Source organism: Canis aureus, chromosome X (assembly GCF_053574225.1).
Source record: "Canis aureus isolate CA01 chromosome X, VMU_Caureus_v.1.0, whole genome shotgun sequence".
Taxonomy (NCBI): Eukaryota; Metazoa; Chordata; class Mammalia; order Carnivora; family Canidae; genus Canis; species Canis aureus.
In genome coordinates, this window is record NC_135649.1 from 108,509,177 (window position 1) to 108,528,007 (window position 18,831).

Sequence of the window (18,831 nt, forward strand, 5' to 3'; positions counted from 1 at the left end):
TCCATCTCTGTATTCCTGCTGCCTATATTGAGTCCAAGCCTCTAGTCTCTCTCCTGGATAGTCACAGGAACTTCCCCAAAAGGGGTGTAGGTAATTGTGGCAGCAAGGCACACAATGAGGTCAGCATATGATACTACCAAAAAGAGGGCCTGGGCCTATGAAAGTGAGTCTGGTTGTATTAACACAGAAGCTGATTTCTCCAAGATGTTGTGCCTAAATATTATATAAGTAATGCTCATGAATGATTGTGACTGAGTGTAGTAAATTATTTCTAGTCCTAAAATGACCATGAATATCATTTGATCTTTGACTCAGAAAGCCCTTTATGGTCCTGTAGAAGATGGGTAGAGATGTGGAGCTTCTGGGATGTTTCCTGGACATTTTGTGGGGGAGGAACTGCCATCTGTTCCTTTTATTTTTATAGATATTTACATGACAAACAGGAGTACATTTTATTTCTTCTTTTTGATTCTAAAATACTAAGATTGACATTGGAGCAAATTTAGCAGAACCAAAATCAAACTTGAGTGTTTATATTTCTCAGTGTTTACCAAGGAACTTGTATGTGTCCCTCAGCATTTGGCTCCCTTCGGAAAGTAGAATGTTCACTATCAGTTTAATAATTGTGTCCACTTTTGTGCTTCTCTTCTCCCTTGGGATCCAGGCTTGGGGAGGCTTGATGGGCTTTTCTGCACACTACCAAGCCTCCCTGGCACTTGCTGTATTTTCTGACCCCCTCCAGGGCCAATCCTGGGCACAGAGGACTAGGGAAAGACTGTGGTTCTCCAGGATTGGCATTGGGACCACTACAGCACAGCTTGGTGGGTGAATGTGAAAGCTATGGCTACTACCCCTCAGCTCTCAGGGCCTGGCCGTGTGTGTGTGTGTGTGTGTTAGGGAATAATGTATTGGGCCTCCGTGGATTAAGTGATGGTGATAGATGATGTATATGTGTGGCCAGACCCCCAGGGTGCAGGACCAATGGCCCCTGGCACTCAGCAGATAGGGACAGAGGGAAGAATTAATTCATCTTGTTTTTATTTTTTGTAGGCATGGATGGATTTTTAAGATCTGATGAGAGACAGAGACTAGCTAAAGAAAGACGAGAAGAAAGAGAAAAATGTCTTGGTAAGTTGTGCCCTTTGGCTGTTTAGGTTCAAGGGAATAAAAATATGGTGGTGTATTTTCTGAAGATCCTTAGAAATTGATGGGTGAATGGGAAGAGAGGTAGAACAGTTGCTAGATGAACATGAGCCCTAGAGAGCGAATCCACTCTTCGGCTGGCATGTTCACAATTGTTATTTATTTCTCAGAACAGTTCATTTACTCAGTTAGCAAACATTGAACCTCTGCTGTGTTCTAGACACTCTGCCGGAGACTGTGGGTAGGTGGTGAGGAACAAGAAACAGTCACTGCCCCCACCTCCTCAAGCATCTACTATGTGCACTCACTCAGGCTCTTTCCAGGGCATCTAGAAGGGCCATCCTTAGAACTGAGAAAATTATCAGTTAAGACATTTTCTATATTAGGATGGGAAACCTTGATGAGAGAGGGTGTCTTACCTCTTGCAAACTATAGACAGATAAGTCTGATGTGTTCCCACAGGGTACTGTGAGGTAGGTAAATAGTGAATTAAGACAAGTGAGCTTTCTGGTTCTTCTTGATTGCCTCCTGCTGGTTAGTTCACACATTCTTTCCCCAGGGAACCCTTCCCTGACCCTGCCAGATAGATAGTCCTTAGGAAAGGTCTTGAGGGGAATGTCATGAGTTTACAACCCTTGTATAGCTTAATGTCTTATGCATGGTACATACACAGTTAACATGGTTTTTAGTGGATGTCCCCTTAGAACTCATTTCTCAACCTAGTGTATGGCTTGGCCACCATGACAGATCTGACTTGGTGATAGCAGCAGGAGCTGTGGCTCCCGTGTACAGGGGCAGTTACTGTGTACTTTCCACGCACAGCCTCATTTAATCTTCACCACACTGTGATTTTGCAGACGCAATGGTCCCCACTTCACAGAAGAGGTAACCAAGGCAGAGAGATGATGTAGTTAGCATGCCCAGAGTCCCCCAGCTAGTGGCAGAGATGCCAGAACCCTTCATCTCAAGCACTGTAGCCTAGAATCTCACCGGGTGCTTTTTGTTTGTTTGTTTTGGTTTTGGTTTTGGTTTTGGTTTTTTGTCTCTTGCTGCTGCATTTTGGTTAATCCAAACAGTGTGGGGTGCTCTGGTAATGACACTTCTCTTCCACTTTCCTTCCCCCAGCTGCCCGGGAGCAGCAGATCCTGGAGAAACAGAAAAGAGCTAAGCTCCAGTATGAAAAGCAAATTGAGGAGCGATGGCGGAAACTGGAAGAACAGCGGCAGCGGGAGGACCAGAAGAGGGCTGCTGTGGAAGAGAAGAGGAAGCAGAAGCTCCGGGAGGAGGAGGTAAAGTCCCAGGACCTCTAAGCCATCACAGTGGCTCCCACAGGGCTTGGTGCTCAAGGGCATCCAAGTGTCCTGCCCAGCTCTGGGATACGAGAGAGATTTACTACTGAGCTTTCTCTCTGGTACCTCACCATGCCTTTTCTCAGCAGCAAGACAGCAAGCCCTGGAGTAGGGATGAAGAGATTTACCCATTCGACTCAGGTGTTAATTTGTTCTGTGACCTTGGATAAGCCATTTAGACTGTCTGGGTATTTGCTTGATTTGCTTATCTCTGAAGTGAGGCGTTGAATTTGGCAGTCTCCAAGGCTTCTTCCAGACCTAACCTTCTCTGACTTTGAGACTCAGAGAGGATGATGGATAGGGGCCTGGTAGTGTAGTCTGGGGGTTGTGCTGGGAACCTGTGCCTTTAGGGCAGACATGAGGCTAGGGGAAGGGATGTGAGGGCAGAGGGTAACTTGGTTGTCTTATTCACAGCAAACTGTCTGCCTTCAAATACAAAGATGCTAGTATATGTAAATTTTAATGCAGTTCCTTGCTTTAATCATCCTTTCTCTACAGTTACCTTTTAAAAGAGAAATGGATCGTTATTACCACTGCAGAGTCCTTTATTTTTTTCTTTTCTTTTTTTTTTGCAGAGTCCTTTATTACTAAACTTTGAAAATATATTTAGAAAGCATATTTGGAGAGTAGATTTTCTTAACAAGTGTATTTTAAGGATGTAATCATAGCCTTGTATCAGGTGATGATCATTTTTTATTCATAAGCTATAATGACTCATCATTTAGTATGAACAGTACAGAGGTTAATCACCAGTTCTATAGGATTCAGAGACATTTATATAGGTTTGGTGTCTTTTTAAATCTGTTTGATTTATGACTATATATCTTTTACCCCTTCCTCTTTTTTAAATGGAAAAAAAAAAACCCATGAACATGTACGCATGTATACACACACACACACACACAATTAGACTCATCTTTGCCCACAAAGCACTCATTTAAATGATGATTTCTTTGTCCCTCTTGGCAAATGAAAGTCATTGCAAGGGTCTTAGCCCCACTTTACCATTGTTGGCTGTGGCCTGATGGCTGCATGGATTCGTCTGCTCCCTGTGCAAATCCCAGCTCTACTACTGGGCATTTGGTAGCCAGGAACAAGTCACCTAGCTCTTCATATCCCTATAACTCAGTCTCTTCTGCCCAAAACAGAGGTAGTCACAGGAATTAAAGGAAGTGACTTTTGTGAAAGTACCCAGCAAAGCACCTTGCATAGAGTAGTGTTCAGAAATGTTACATTCCCTTCAGTGACTTCAGCTGAATCTTTACTGGTTGCACTTTAAGATAATTTTCTGTTTGCTTTGTGTGCTTCCTTTTACCCCTAACATGGATGATAATGGGGAATGGGGGATGCTGCCTGATTTTTGTCACTACACATACATGCTGAGCTTGCTTCCCTCTTTTCCCCAGACACAGCAGGGCAGGGCTGAGAGCCTGGTTGTGTAGCAACACAAGGAAACAGCAGCCTTCCTCTGCCACAGCTTCTACCTTCATGGCCTCTGGAGTCCCAGGTGGAGCTTAAGAACTTTCCACACGCAGGCCAGCCTGTTAACCACATCAGTGTCAGCAGTCTGCTGATGCTTAGACCTGCTTGGCATTCTTGTGGGTGATCTTTAGAGAGGACAGGTAGGTCTACATTGCAGGGGCCCCTTTCCAAAGGAGAACCCTGCATTTACCCTCATGGTTCCCTGGAAATCTTTGGCAGGGCTGCCCCCTGCTTGGCACGTGGCTACATAGATTCTTCAGTCTTTTCTTGTTCTTGTCATGTTCTGTCTTTATTAACCAGAGAGAAATATCTGCAGGAATGGTTCATTCCATTTCAGCCCATTTTGCTTCTGTAACTTATTGGAAAGTATTTGGTTTGCCTGCCAAGTCCCAACTCTCTGGGGCTGATCTTAGGAGCTCAGAAAAGACCTGTTGACTCCACACCTCCTTCCTAGCCCTGTCTTGGTTCCATGTCCTTAGAGTTGCCAGGATGTTGCTCTTGGTAACTCCTCACATATGTGTGGGTGAGCCCCAGACTTGACCAGGGGGCTTCCTGTCTGCCAGTACAGAAGTGGGCACCACAAACAGCTTGGTTTCCAGAGGTTTTCAGGACTGGGAGAGCTGGAGGCTGGTCAGGCCTGTCCTGGGGAAGGAGATAACCAGTGTCTACTTGAGATATTGACCTTGAGCTCATTATCTAGCTGAAGGCTACTTTCTCCACAAGGTAGGTTCTTCTAATTCTTACATGCCACACAGCTCTCAAGAATCAAGCTTTTAGAATAAACTTGTTACCTACGTGGGTTAGGGCTGACAACACAAGGTACTCCCCCATTCTCCACTTGGGGGAGTATAGTTTCCTGACTAGAAGTGCGGATTTGGTGAAGCTAGCTCCATGTTTCTCATGCTCAACAGATAACCAGGAAAGGCCTCTTTCAAAGAGTAACTTCATCTCATACTTCTCATACTCTTATTGCTTGATACCTAACAAAACCCACCAGTCTGAATGTAAAAAGAAGAAATTTCTGGGGCACCTGGGTGGCTCAGTGGTTGAGCATCTGCCTTTGGCTCAGGTCGTTATTTGGGATCCTAGGATCAAGTCCTGCATCGGGCTCCCTGCAGGGAGCCTGCTTCTCCTTCTGCCTATGTCTCTACCTCTGTCTCTTTGTCTCTCATGAATAAATTTTTAAAAAAGAAGAAGAAATTTCTAAACTCCCCTAAACAAAAACTTCACTGAGCTGAGAGCTAGCTGGTCTCAGAGGGCATTGGCTGGCATGGGGCCATGGGGCCTATGTGGCCTTCTGGCCAGATATAAACATCTGTATGTAAAGAGAAAAACCTTCTGCAGACCCCTTCTACGAACCCCTGGGGGCTTGTCCCCACATTGTTTTCCCCAGAACACATGTTGTAAGGGCAGTGGAAAAGGCACAGCCAGCTCTCCACTTCTGCCAGAGATGGCTCTCTGGTTCATCAACAGTACCTGAGCTGTGCCCTTCCAGAGGGCTTTTATATTCGTCAGCCAGCTCCATAAGTCATCTTGGTTATTCTCCTCTGATTTCATCTAGGCAGATCTAGAGCCAGAGCTAAAGGGTCCATAGGTGAGATCCCTTCATTCCTTCCTTCCACTAAGCAATTCCCAATAGAGGACATTCTAAGGACAAGAATCTGCCTTGCTTTTCCCCATCCTCTATTGATCATCTGATGATACTCAGGAGAACTAGAATTTGGCAGGAATTTCTGTATGCAGTATGCAGCTCTAATATTTATTAATACTGTTCTTCTGGTGTGATTGAACTTTCTTGCACGCTCTTTTATGCTCACCCTTTCCTCTAACCAGTGGTTCTCATAGTGAGTTCCATGGCCAGCAGCATCCACATCACCTGGGAACTTTTCAGAAATGCAAATTCTTAGCAGGTATCACCTTAGACCTGTAGAATCAGAAACTCTGCATGTGGGGCCCAGCAATTGGTGTTTAACAAGCCCTCCAGGGGATTCTGATGCAGGCTCCCCAAGTTTGAGAATCACTGCTTTAAGTAACTGTCCTGTTAATAATTTCCCTTTTCAAATTTGAACTCAGTATTGGTTAAGGACTTACTTACTATGCTAGTCATCGTCTCGTAGACCTGAGTGATTTGGTAATGCAGGTAATGTAATCCCAATTTTTTAAAAGATTTTGTTTATTTGAGAGAGAGAGTGAGTGAGCATGAGCATACTTCTGAGCATGAACACAAGGGGAGGGACAGAAGGAGAGGGAAAGGGAGAGAATCTCAAGTAGACTCCACATTCAAGCACTGAGCCCTATGCAGGGCTCCATCCCATGACCCTGAAATCATGACATGAGGTGAAGCAGAAACCAAGAGTCAGACACTTAATAGACTGAGCCACCCAGGTGCCCTCATCCTCATTCCATCAAATGAAGTAACAAAAACACCCCCCCCACACACACACACACACAATAATAGTGACTTATATAGGGCTAACCTCTAACAAAAGAGAAGTGAGCCAGTTTAGTTTTTTTAAGATTTATTTATTTATATGAGAAAGGGAGAGAGAGAACACATGAGCAAGAGGAGGGGCATAGAGAGAAGCAGACTCCCCACTTGAGCAGGGAGCCCAACTTGGGCCTCGATCCCAGGACCCTGAGATCATGACCTGAGCCAGAGGCAGACGCTTAACTGACTGAGCCACCCAGGTACCCCTGGACCAGTTTTGATTTTGACATGTTTGAATCACCCCATTCTAATGACTTTGGGTTCTGTAAGTCTCTTTACCATAGAGTTTGAGCTTGGTTACCATGTATTTTTCATCATCTCTGCAAAAGTGGGTAACACAGAGTGATTGTGCTCTCTCTCAGGGATAGCTTCATTTTCATAATCCTGCTTATGATTCAAAGGAATGTATCTCTAACAGTGGAATTTGGAGCAGCTTAGTAGGTTGGAGGTAGATGGCAGAAGGTTTTTTTGTTTTGTTTTTAAGGTAACCAAACAGTCCGTAAGTAGGTCTGGTGTTGGGTGAGCATTCCCTTATAATTACACTCCTATATAGCTGTTCAGTAAGTTTGGCTGGCAGGTCTTGATGTTATTTGTTGTTATTGGTCCCCTGGTAAATGAAGGACTGTCTTATGAGGTCCTTTGGCATGTAGGAAATCTCCCATAACTCACTCAATACTAAATTCACTCTGAGGTAAAAGGTTTCAACACTTAAATTAGGTCATTGGTTAAATACTTTATGTTAAATCCATATAATGAAATACCTTTCAGCCTCAACCTCAGTCTCAAGCGACTGTACTTCAGGTATCAAATAGTCAAAAAGCTCTAGTCCCTCCAAACTGCCAACTTTTCTTGGGTAGGCCCCGGGGGTTGGCTCTCAGAATTTAGTGGGCCAGGGTCATGAAGACAGGACTCTGCTAGGAAATGCACACTCATGATTGTAGTCTCAGCCAAAAACTAGAGCAAATAAAAATCTGAGACTTACAGGAGAAAAAAATCCCCTTTCTACTCAGAGGTCCCTGGAGAGGCCATCTCTTAGCAAAGTGCTATTCAGAGAAAAAAAATATGCAGAGGAAGCCGAGATGTGGATAATGCTCATCCCATCCCTCTGGTATAGACAAAACGGATAGATCCAGATACCTCTTAAGTGACCTTTCTGTGTTTCTAGTAAGTGAAATAAAGGAACCTTTCCCTGATTCTTAAGTTATGGTTATGCAGTTGGTGCTGCCCTAAATTAATTTTGCTTGCTTTTTATTCAAGCCATGAGAAAATAGTTATCTTATTGTTTTGGAGTTGGGCTAGGATGAGCCCATTTACTAGAGCAGCTCAAGGTTGATATGAAGGCAAAAGGGCATCAGTATATACCTGTTTACCTTGCTTCAGGCCTTGTCCAGTGGAGGTAGAAAGAAGATGTGGTATTTGCAGTGTCATTGGGATGGTGGGGAATACAAAATTAGAATAGCTTCACTCCAGTGCCAAGGAAATATTTGCCAGCATTCAGACCCAACTTTATAAAAATAACACTTTGATTAACATAGGAGAGTGCTTTTAATAAATGCTCTGGTAAGGGAGAAGCCTAGTTGTTGTTTTTTTTCCTCTTCTGGCTAAAAACTATTTAGTTCTTCCTCCCCTCCCCCCCATATAACTCCTTGAGAATGCATAGATGCTTTATTTTATGGCTAGGAGGTTCCCTACTCTTGTCTCTTTTAAGTTTTGAAATATGCAGCATTATCCCCTGAATACTGTATAAGAGAAAATTATTACAATGGAGAAAACAATTGATTCCCTTTTAAGAATTTCTAAGATGAAAATGAGTCTTGGTAAAATAGATCTCAAAGCCAGGTATCACCCCAAAAAGCTATGCTTAAGGCTATAAAAAATCAAATTATATTTTTATTAAAATATTTTCAAACCAGAATGCTTTATGCTTTTCTACTAGAGAAAATGCCCTTGGTTCCAGAGCACAATTCCAGTTCTACTCAATGGGGCAAAAACGAGACTTGAGACAGGTCTGAAGGGGTTAATGCTTGTCTGGCATTATTCTTAAATCAAGGCCTGGCTGCTGCAGCAGCCTGTCCCCTGGGGCTGAGAGCCAGCACTAGCTGCATTGTTTACTCTCCACCCACTAAGATCTGCTAGTGTGGTGGGGAGAGCACGTGTGCTTGGGTTTTGGATGCTGAGCACTGAGAGCCCCGTTTGGTGACTCACCCTGAGCCCTGAAGCACAGCAGCACAGTAGCACAGTGGGGCTGGGTGGTTATGTTGCTCTCCCTTGCGTAAATTGGGCAGGAGCGGCTGGAGGCGATGATGCGCCGGTCCCTGGAGCGCACACAGCAACTGGAGCTGAAGAAGAAGTGCTCATGGGGAGCTTCGCTGGCCACTGGGCCTGGAGGTCGTGATGGTGAGTGAAGGGCTGTCCCTGCATTGCAGGGCCCTGGTGGGAGATCATGAGGCAGGCAGGAGATAATGGGCACAGGCTGGTGCCACTGGATCCGGGGGATGCTTTGTAATCATCTGCAGGTACCTTTTTCAGATGTGATGCCAAGCTTCCTGCGTATGCATTTCTCAAGAAGGGAATTTCTGGGTTCTTTTTGCTAGCAAACAGCAGTTGATAGAATAACTGGGCTTTAAGGTAAAGCATAAGAAAAGCAAAGAAAATGAATGCTTCATTCGGAGAATATAAAAAATAGTGAAAGGGAATAAAGGGGAAAGGAGAGAAAATGAGTGGGAAATATTAGTAAGGGTGACAGAACATGAGAGACACCTAACTCTGGGAAATGAACAAGGGGTGGTGGAGGGGAGGTGGGTGGGGGAGATGGGATGACTGAGTGATAGGCACTGACAGGGGCACTTGACGGGATGAGCACTGGGTGTTATGCTATATGTTGGCAAATCGAACTCCAAAAAAATATATATATACAAAAAAAAAGAAAGAAAGAAAATGAATGCAGAGCCTGGTTAACCAGATGCACCTGACAAGCCTGGCGATAATCTGATTTCAGGGAAGGTTAGATAGCAGTAGACTAAGTCCCTGCTGCACCATGGCCCTGCAGGGTTGAGCAGCGGTTACCCTCCAAAAGGGGCTGGGGGTTTTCCTTCCTCATTATTCATTTTTGTTGCTCTTTCAATTTTGTTTCAAGGTGACTTATTTCATTTTTTGGTTCATACTCATCTTTAAATTTTCAAGTGTTTAATGTGTGGACTGTTAATAGTCTCTGGGTGTCCTTTCTCTTCAGCGTCTTCTGTGATCTTGTCATTATGTTACACAGGAGCTGTATACTAGCTCTGAGAACAGATGGGTTCTATTTGTAGTACAGTTGTTTGACTTTGCTGTATTGTGCTTTTAACCTTTTGTCAGCACTTTATTTTTTTCTTTTTGAGGAGTCAATAACCCATTTCAGTTTTTCTAATTTCCTAGTTAAAACTAAAGTCAACCAGGAATTGGGACTTTTTTCTTTTACCTCTCTTTGCTCTGATTTTTTGCTGTGTAGGTGAATCAGAAAATACCCCACCCCCTCCTCTAGGTTTAGCAGCCAGCACCCTCCCTCCGGACCCAGGGACCACTGCCACCGCTGCCGAGTCCACCAACGGTATATCTGAGCTTCACCGTGCCATAGCGTTTTGTGATGACTGTTCTGATCATTCCCCTCCATCACTGTGTCTGTCTCGAGCACTTTTACAGTTGATTTCTTAGACTGGCCCCTTAGAACTTTTTTTCTAGAAATGTGAATGACATCCTCATATTTCTTTGTTCCTCTGTCATCATGGAGCTGTGCATGCCTTACATACACCGTAGTGCCCTGGAGACATTTCATCCTTAGCTCACTAACTTCTGTCTTGAAAATATTGTCAGTGTTTGATTTTTGTGCATTTAGATCTTTAACATTCTCATTAATTAATTGGTTTTAGGCATTATGTAGTAGGGTGTTTGAGTCACTTCTGATTACCAAAACCTGTGCTCTATAGAGTTTTAGATGTTAATGTGATGGATTCCTGGAAGAAGTGTTTGAGATGGAGTGGTAGGGAGTTTATCAGTACTAACACTGGGAACCCAAACAAGGAGATAAGTTTGCTTTGTTCTTGATTTCATCTCTCTAATAGGCTCTTTGTTTTTGGATACAGACCTGCGAAATTCTTAGGGTCTAGAACAAGAGTGGAATTAGTAAAACTTTTCTCTCATTTAATAAAGACTTTAGAAATTCAATCCATCTTTGGCTAGCAAAGAAAACACAAAATATAAAAGGGATGCAGTATTTACCAGCAGTACAGATAAAATTACAGCGGTAGAAATAAATATCCTTGGTTTCCAGCATTCTTTTGACAAATATCCTTATTGTGTTGCTGAGTAGCAGAGAATTTATTCCATGGGCCAAATTAACTATAGTGTGGCACTGGTCTTCCTCTAAAAGAGATGGGGCAGTAGGTAGAGTTGATAATTACCCCTTGAGAATCTCACCCAGGGCTTGGGGCCAGAATGAGGCAACCACAGTACTTAACTCGGGCATACAGTTTAAGGGAGCACCTTATGAAGACGAAATAATATTTGAATAAATCACAGTTAATGCAGAAAAATCCATGGTGAACAAAATATCAAATTTCTAAAGACAAGTACCATACTGAGCCAGCCATATTGGAGATCAGGCAGAAGGGTGGAATGTGTACCCCTTTACACATAGTCTTATGGACTTTCTACTGGTTAATTTTTTTTTCATTAAAGTAGTTGAAAAATGCTGAAAAATTGGTAGATATATTAAAACTCACTTTTTAAATTTAAATATTTTATTTATACCAAAATAGAATTTATTATAATTACACTTCAGCTTAAGATAATTTTTTTGAAAGATTTTATTTACTTATTCATGAGAGACACGAGACACACACAGAGAGGCAGAGACACAGGCAGAGGGAGAAGCAGGCTCCATGCAGGGAGCCTGAAGTGGGACTCGATCCCTGGGCTCCAGGATCATGCCCTGGGCTGAAGGCAGGCACTAAACCGCTGAGCCACCCAGGCGTCCCAGCTTAAGATAATTAAAATGTATTTAAGATTGTCACTTGAAGGATACCAGGTGGCTCAGTGATTGGACATCTGCCTTCGCCTCAGGGAGTAATCCTGGAGACCCAGAATCAAATCCCACATCAGGCTCCCTGCATGGAGTCTGCTTCTCCCTCTGCTTCTCTCTCTCTCTTTCTCTCTGTGTCTCTCATGAATAAATTAAAAAAAAAAGATTGTCACTTGATCACGACACATTGTAAAAGATGGCAGTTTTCTTATTTGGAAACAAGATGAGAGGAATACATTTTGAACATATTAGTGATGAGTTTGCTTCCTTTAAAGCCAAGGACACACATCTTTCCTTTTGCCTCAGGCTTTGATATGGCTTGACAGGGCATTATTAGCACCTCTTCATTTGCTATAATGGTTTAATTTAGAAACCAGTCCAAAATAATGCCTGGAAATTAGGAATACCAAACGCAGGACCACATGTTAAAATCCTAACCATAAACAGTCACAGCATTAGAAAAGCGCTATTGTGATCCCATCTCTGGAGAGGAGGAAGAAACCAATTGCTAAAGATTGTTTTGCTTTAAATACAGTGACTTGCATTCCATTATTATTTCTTTCTCCACCCTGAGCTTGTAGATAACCTTCAGAAAAAGTCTGCTTTCAGCTCACACAGTCTCAGACCACTGAACATTTTCCAGTGGTGATTTGTCTCTGGGTCCAGATTGGTTTTGTTTTTGTGGAGTCTGAATATGCTTAAGATCCTTGGATGCAGGAAATGATTTGCTGGCAGAATTAGCATGGCTTTAGTTGAACAGTTGAGTGAGGTTGACTATTTGAAATTGAAGAGAAGATCTTGCTTCAGACTGATGGGTGCCTTGGCCTGTGCATTTCCAGATAGGCTAAGTACATAGCTGGATGATGGAAGCCGTGTGCTGTGCCACAGCTGTTTAGGAGGCGTGTGGATGAGGACAGGAAGAACACTTGGGGCTATGTGTTTCTCAGTCTACAGTGGTATGAATACCAATGTCTTTAATGCGTTTCTCTGCAGCATGTGACAAACTTTCAACATCAACCATGAATTTGCCAAAGCAGACGGAGCCTCCCATGAGTAAGCGCCTGTCTTCATCCACCGTGGCAATATCCTATTCCCCAGACCGAGGCAAGTGAATGTGTAGACCTGGTCTCTGTGGTTTTCTTCTTTCTAGTGTGAGTGTCTTAACATCGGTCTTTGTGAGAGCCCCTCTTGAGCCTTCTGCAAGTACCTCCATTATTTGAATTCAGCCTTGTGGTCTGAATGTGGGAGCCCCAGGGCCTTGCTTAATTGGACTTTGGAAAGTGACATCGCTCTTTAGAGCCAGGTCATTGTTGAATAGGTACAGGAATTTATGATATTCTTTCAGTCTGAAAGGGATTATTGGATTTTCCACAGTGCATGTAGGAGTTATCGTGCCCTAGAATTAATTGACCAATGGGCACATGGGACTGTTAAAAAAGTAACAGCCTGGTTATTGATGTGATCTAGTTGATCAGCCAGAAACAGCAGAATTGATCATGCAGATATATGTGGAAAACTTAGATGTATGAAAAAAATGGGACTCTGCTGTTGTCTGTGGTTTGTAGGCCTGCCCACTTCTGTTTTGAAAACAGAAGTTCAGAGCTAATATGAAGCCTTTAAAAGGAGAATAGGATGGGTGGCCTGTTCCGGCACTCATTTTGAGGTGGAAAGTGATATGGACATGTGCCGGTTCCAGAAACTGAATAGATTTAAAACTGGTTGTGTTCCAACAGAGGCTCAGATAAGTCACTAAACATATGACTTTATACCTTTCAGAGTATGTAGGTTAAGGAAGAGAGGGAAGCTCTCTATGCATTAAATGCATATTTTAAAACATCTTTGGAGAAGTGCCAGGTGCCAGTAGAATATTTAACAGGCTAGGCATTACCAAGGGGCAAGCAGGAGAGTGTTCGTGACTTTGAAGAGGCCAGTATGCCTTGCTGATTGTTTTTCACTGGCATTGACCTTGCACCTCCAGCACAGAGGCCTGTCGTGTGTCAGAGACCCCATAAGTGTCAATGTTGCTGATCTCTGATGCAGTTCATTGTTGAACTGAACACTGGAAACCTTGAATTAATTGAGAGCTGAATGAGAAAACATCTACTTGCTTTTAATTCTGTATAGCTTTTCCATAGTGAGTGTATTCCATGTGTTTTCATTAATTCACATGGTTACAAATTGAGGTTAAATTCATATTTGCATTGATTACTATGTAAAGATATCAGTATGTTATTGCATATTGTTGGCAACTGAATTATCTGCTTGTGGATTATAAATTGAAAAATATAATTCCCAAACCATTTACTGGCTAATGGGTACCCAAGAAATTCAAAGTAATGGAAAAGTTAATCCGTTACCACATAATACATTCCAAAGCCATCAAAATGACATTTCAGTCACTGAATTTTAGATTATGATTACTGCTACTTCCATTAAAGCCGATAATTAGTTGGCTATTTTTGTTTTTGTGGTTCTTATTTAATTTTTGCCCTTATGTACATAGAAAAAGTATGAACAGATGCATATTTATACGATCACAAAATCAGTGTATAATGAAATGTTTTTTAACAGAAGACCCTAAAGTGTTTCATAGGAGTAATCTTTTTACAATGGTAGATCTACTTGGTGAGTAAATGGTTTCTTGAGTCCATATTACATCTTGGGAGATGGGCTAATTCTCTTTAAGTGATACAGGTAATATTGTGATACTATAATAGCATATTCAATGAATTCTGGCACCCCAAAAGAATTAACGTGTTCTCCCAAACCCCAAAGGACACATCATTTGTTTTATTTTACTATGACAAACTCCAAATCCATCCTTTGCTAAAATATTTTTATTTTCCACATTCATTCTGCCACCCAAAAGTTAATTTGCATCATAATCTGTGTTTGTTTTAAATATTTTATTTTGTTTTAATTTTGCTTTTTAAATTTTTCATTTGATTCCATCCCTCAGCTCATCGTACACACCTTAGTCCCATGGAAACCTTTCTTGTTATGCGACTGTTGACACCCACACAGGCTTCTTTAGCCAGAAGCAGAAGTGTACTCATGCTCTCTGAGCAGGCCAGTGACTCAGGTAAAAGAGGCCAAGTTGGTGACGCCAAGGAAAATGCCCAAAGTGGTATTGGTTGACCTACAGGTTATTCCTGAATTTTTGTATTTTGTTTCCCATTTGCTGACTTTGAGAAATGTCTTCAATGGTTAATAACATTTTCTACCTACCAGTGTTTTGCTGTTACTATGTTTGTTTTTTTTCTTTTCAGTGTCACAGAGGTAAGTAAATTATTTTATGATTGAGGGCATGTGGATTAGGGAAAAAAATCTATTTCATGAGCTATGGAGGTTAGTAGACTTTCTTAAAGAGATGATTTGGCAAAGTAGCCTGTAAACCACAGTCTCTGGAGTCCTATAACCGGATTTGACACTTGCTAGGTCTTACCACTTTGGGTAAATTAATTAACCTCTCTAAGCCTCAGTTTCCTTTTTTAAAAAAGATTTTATTTATTTATTCATGAGAGACACACAGAAAGAGAGAGGCAGAGACACAGGCAGAGGGAGAAACAAGCTCCAAACGGGGAGCCCAATGTGGGACTCGATCCCGGGTCTCCAAGATCACACCCTGGGCTGCAGGTGGCACTAAACTGCTGAGCCACCGAGGCTGCCCCTCAGTTTCCTTTTTTTTAAAGACTTGTTTACTTTAGAGAGACAGAGGACGTGCACAAGTGTAAGCACACTCATGGGGAGTTGGGGTGGGTAGAGGGAGAGAGAGAATCTTGAGCAAGCTCCCCACTGAGTGTGGAGCATGACACAAGGCTTGATCCCACAACTCTGAGATCATGGCCTCAGCCAAAATCAAGAGTTGGACACTTAATCAACTGAGCCATCCAGGCATTCCAAGCCTCAATTTCCTTATCTATAAAATTGAAATACTTTAAATTGTCATGAGGATTAAATGAGATAAGACCATGATTGGCACAGTAAGAGCTCAATAAATGTCTAGAGCCTTGCTGCTCAAGGGGTGGCCCATAGACCATCAACATTGGTATCGCCTGGGAGATTATTAGGAAGACATACTCTCAGGCCCCAGGAGACCTGCACAGTGAAGTCTGAGAAACTCTAGGCCACACTGTCAAAGCTTCTCTTGACTAAATCGGATCAAATTGTCATGGCAAGATTAATGAGGGCTGACATTCTCTGTTTGCAGATTAGCAACATTGTATCCACAATAAGGCAGGGTTGGTCTTAGTTCCCAAAATAGTATGTTCACTTAGATGACATATAAATGACATATGATCCTCTATTTCTAACTAGTTTTTAGAAATAGCCTACTAGTTTCTGAGTAGTTGTACTATTTCCACAAAGAAGATATACAAATGGCCAATAAGCACATGACAAGATGCTCAACATCATTAGTCATTAGGGAAATGTATGTCAAAACCACAATGAGATACCACTTCACACTTATAGGATGGCCAAAATTAAAAGAAAATAGGGTAAATATGTGTTGGCGAGGATGTGGAGAAATTGTAACCTTCATACGTTGCTGGTGAGAATGTAAAATGATGTACTCACTTTGGAAAACAGCCTGGCAAGTTCCTCAAAAGGTTAAACATAGGGTTACCATGTGACCTAGCAGTTGCACTCTTATGTATAGAGCCCAGAAAATTGAAAACACAAAATAACTGTCCCTGAGTAGTTCTTAGCAGCATTAGCCACAAAGTAGAAACAACTCAAACGTACATCAACAGATGAATGGATAAACAAAATGTGGTATGTCCATAAAGTGGAATATTACTCAGCTATACAGAAGAATGAATTACTGATACATGCTACATGATGAACCTTGAAAACATTATGCTTAGTGAAAGAAGCCAGACATAAAATTCCACAAGTTATATGAGTCCATTTATATGACTTGTCCAGGATAGCCAAATACAAAAAGACAATAATGCTAGGAACTGGAAGAGTGGGGAAAGGGAATGAATTCTAAATTGGGTATAGGGTTTGTTTTGGGAATATTGAAAATGTTCTGGAATTAGACTGTTGTTACAATTGTACAAACTTGTGAATATACTGAAAACCACTAAATTGTACGCTTTTTAAAGGGTTTTATGGTGCATGAATTATCTCTTTAAAAATTCCTGGGAAATAGAAAGTATCCCCCTTTTGTGAACAAGGAATGTGTCAGAAAGTCCCCAAGACCATTTGCAGATCATTGATTCTCTAGGAGGACTCCTAACTATGATTTATTACAGTAAAAGACTAAGAGCAAAATCAGCAATGGGCAAAGACCATGGGGTAAAATCTGGGGAAGATCGGGAACAAGCTTCCAGAGTCCTCTTCCACTGGAGCCATACAGGGCACATTCCCTCACCAATCAGTTGTGACATGTGTGAAGTGTTACTTACCAAGGAAACTTATTAGAGACTCAGTGCCCAGAGTTTTTATTGGAGACTGGTCACATAGGTACCCCTTGCTAGGTACATACCCAAATTCCAAACTCTCAGAAGGAAAGCAAGTGTTCAGCATAAATCATGTTGTTTGTACCAACAGCTCAGGCACAGCAAGCCACTCTTATCGGTTAATGGTGGGAGCTCTCATGGAATCCAAGTTCCCTGATACCAGGGCCAACCTTGTAAGCTGGCCTTTCCAAGGACAGCAGTTAGACCTGCTATGTTTTTCTTCTCTTTTTTAAGGTTTTATTTATTTGCGAGAGAGAGAGAGAGAACACAAGCGCACAAGCAGGGGGAGAAGCAGACTCCTTGCCGAGTATGGAGCCCAACGTGGGGCTCGATCCCAGGACCCTGAGATCATGACCTGAGCCAGAGTTAGTCGCTCAACCAACTGAGCCACCCAGGCACCCCTTTTCTTTTCTTTTGTGTACAGTCCATCCCCTTGGTCCTTGGCAAAGGCATCTTTACAGCAGAATTACCATCAGCAGGATTCCACACAGGCTGAGGCCAACCAACAGTATTGACCTCACTTACACCCTTTAGGGGTTCTGGACTTAGCCAGTTAAAACACAGACCATTAGCCATAAAGATCTGTCTTAGAAAGCCAGATGGCTTCCTCCATAACTTTCTTTCTGAACCTTTTTTTTTTTTTTTAGCCTAGCCGAAGGCATCAGTTCAGGCCCAATACAGCCTGGCCAGTAAGATGAAACTGTCTCAAAGTCTTCCAGGGCTGAGGCAGTATCATAATAGTCAGAATACATACCCAGGGAGTATAATCCCTGAGGGCACATGTGTCCCCTGGAAATAGTTTACAGTGTTGGGGCACCCCAAGCAGGACATATATTGGTCATGCAGTATAGGCAAACAGGGCTCCTATTGTGTCATTCCCACCATGGTCCCTCCCACCCCAGGTTTCTCTGGCCCAAGGAATTCAGTTCAGTCCTTGCTTTCAGAGGTACTGCCTGAGGTGGTCAGTTCCAAACAGTTCTGTGCACAACATGAGTTCATGAGTTCATTGCCTGCTAAGTGCGGGTGGCATATGGAGGTGATCTTTAGGGACCATACAGGAACTGGCCTGCCCTGTGGCTCACAGTCACATTGTCAAATGCAGCCTGTGTTCAGCAGTCCATTGGAATCTGAAGCGCTCACAGCAGCTGGCACAGACAGCACAGTTTTTCTTCAGGAAGAGGGGAGAGTTCCCAGGAACAGTTCTGGAAAACAAAGACCCTGAATGTCCTTCCTATCCCCTGCACCACTACAGGTGCTAGGTATGGTGGGTTTTTTTTTTTTGCCATTGTTATCAGGGTGCCCCATTCAGTAATTAAGACTTTACATTTTCTCAGTCATCCTCTAGTTTTAAAATGACTGTTCATAGGGAAAGGTTGAATGCAAGGACCAGAGCCTTTTTACAAAAAAAAAAAAAACAAAAAAAAAACCAATAAACTTAATTAGACATCATGTTCAGGAACAAAATTCTGAATTAAAAAAAATTCAGGAAAGGTTTGCATCAACTGCCATCTCTGTAGTCCCATTTATTTATCCAGTGAACAGCCTAGGAAAAAAGCAGTCTCTCTCTGGGGACAGATGCATTGCCTTCCTGAGGTGTGTGTAGCAGAAGAAAGGAAGGGAAGTAGAGTCAGACTCCTAGTCCATTGTTATAAACTGTTCCTAACCCAGCCAGTCAGATACCAGACGTCAGTTGAGTCTGATCCTCAGGGGTGGGTGAAGGGGTCATACTGCCTCTTAGTACCCTGTCCCAGCTCACAGCTATGACAGGAATCACAGGTTAGGAATGTAATTAGGCTCTGCATCAGAAATTAAGAGCTGACCAGCACTTCCATGTTAGATGGTCCC

General features: G+C 42.5%; 1 protein-coding gene across 20 annotated transcripts in view; it reads left to right on the plus strand.

Moving 5' to 3' along the window:
• Window positions 1-18,831, plus strand: part of MAP7D2 (MAP7 domain containing 2) — a 108,187-nt gene that overhangs the window by 53,469 nt on the left and 35,887 nt on the right. For 6 of the 20 annotated variants that reach the window (XM_077889508.1, XM_077889507.1, XM_077889509.1 and 3 more), the window contains exons 2-7: window positions 1,051-1,128; window positions 2,269-2,432; window positions 8,748-8,859; window positions 9,950-10,048; window positions 12,512-12,622; window positions 14,478-14,600. In XM_077889508.1, coding sequence (XP_077745634.1) covers window positions 1,051-1,128; window positions 2,269-2,432; window positions 8,748-8,859; window positions 9,950-10,048; window positions 12,512-12,622; window positions 14,478-14,600 — 687 coding nt within the window. The remainder of the gene's footprint in view (window positions 1-1,050; window positions 1,129-2,268; window positions 2,433-8,747; window positions 8,860-9,949; window positions 10,049-12,511; window positions 12,623-14,477; window positions 14,601-18,831) is intronic. The other 14 variants (XM_077889521.1, XM_077889525.1, XM_077889524.1 and 11 more) reach the window with 6 other exon arrangements.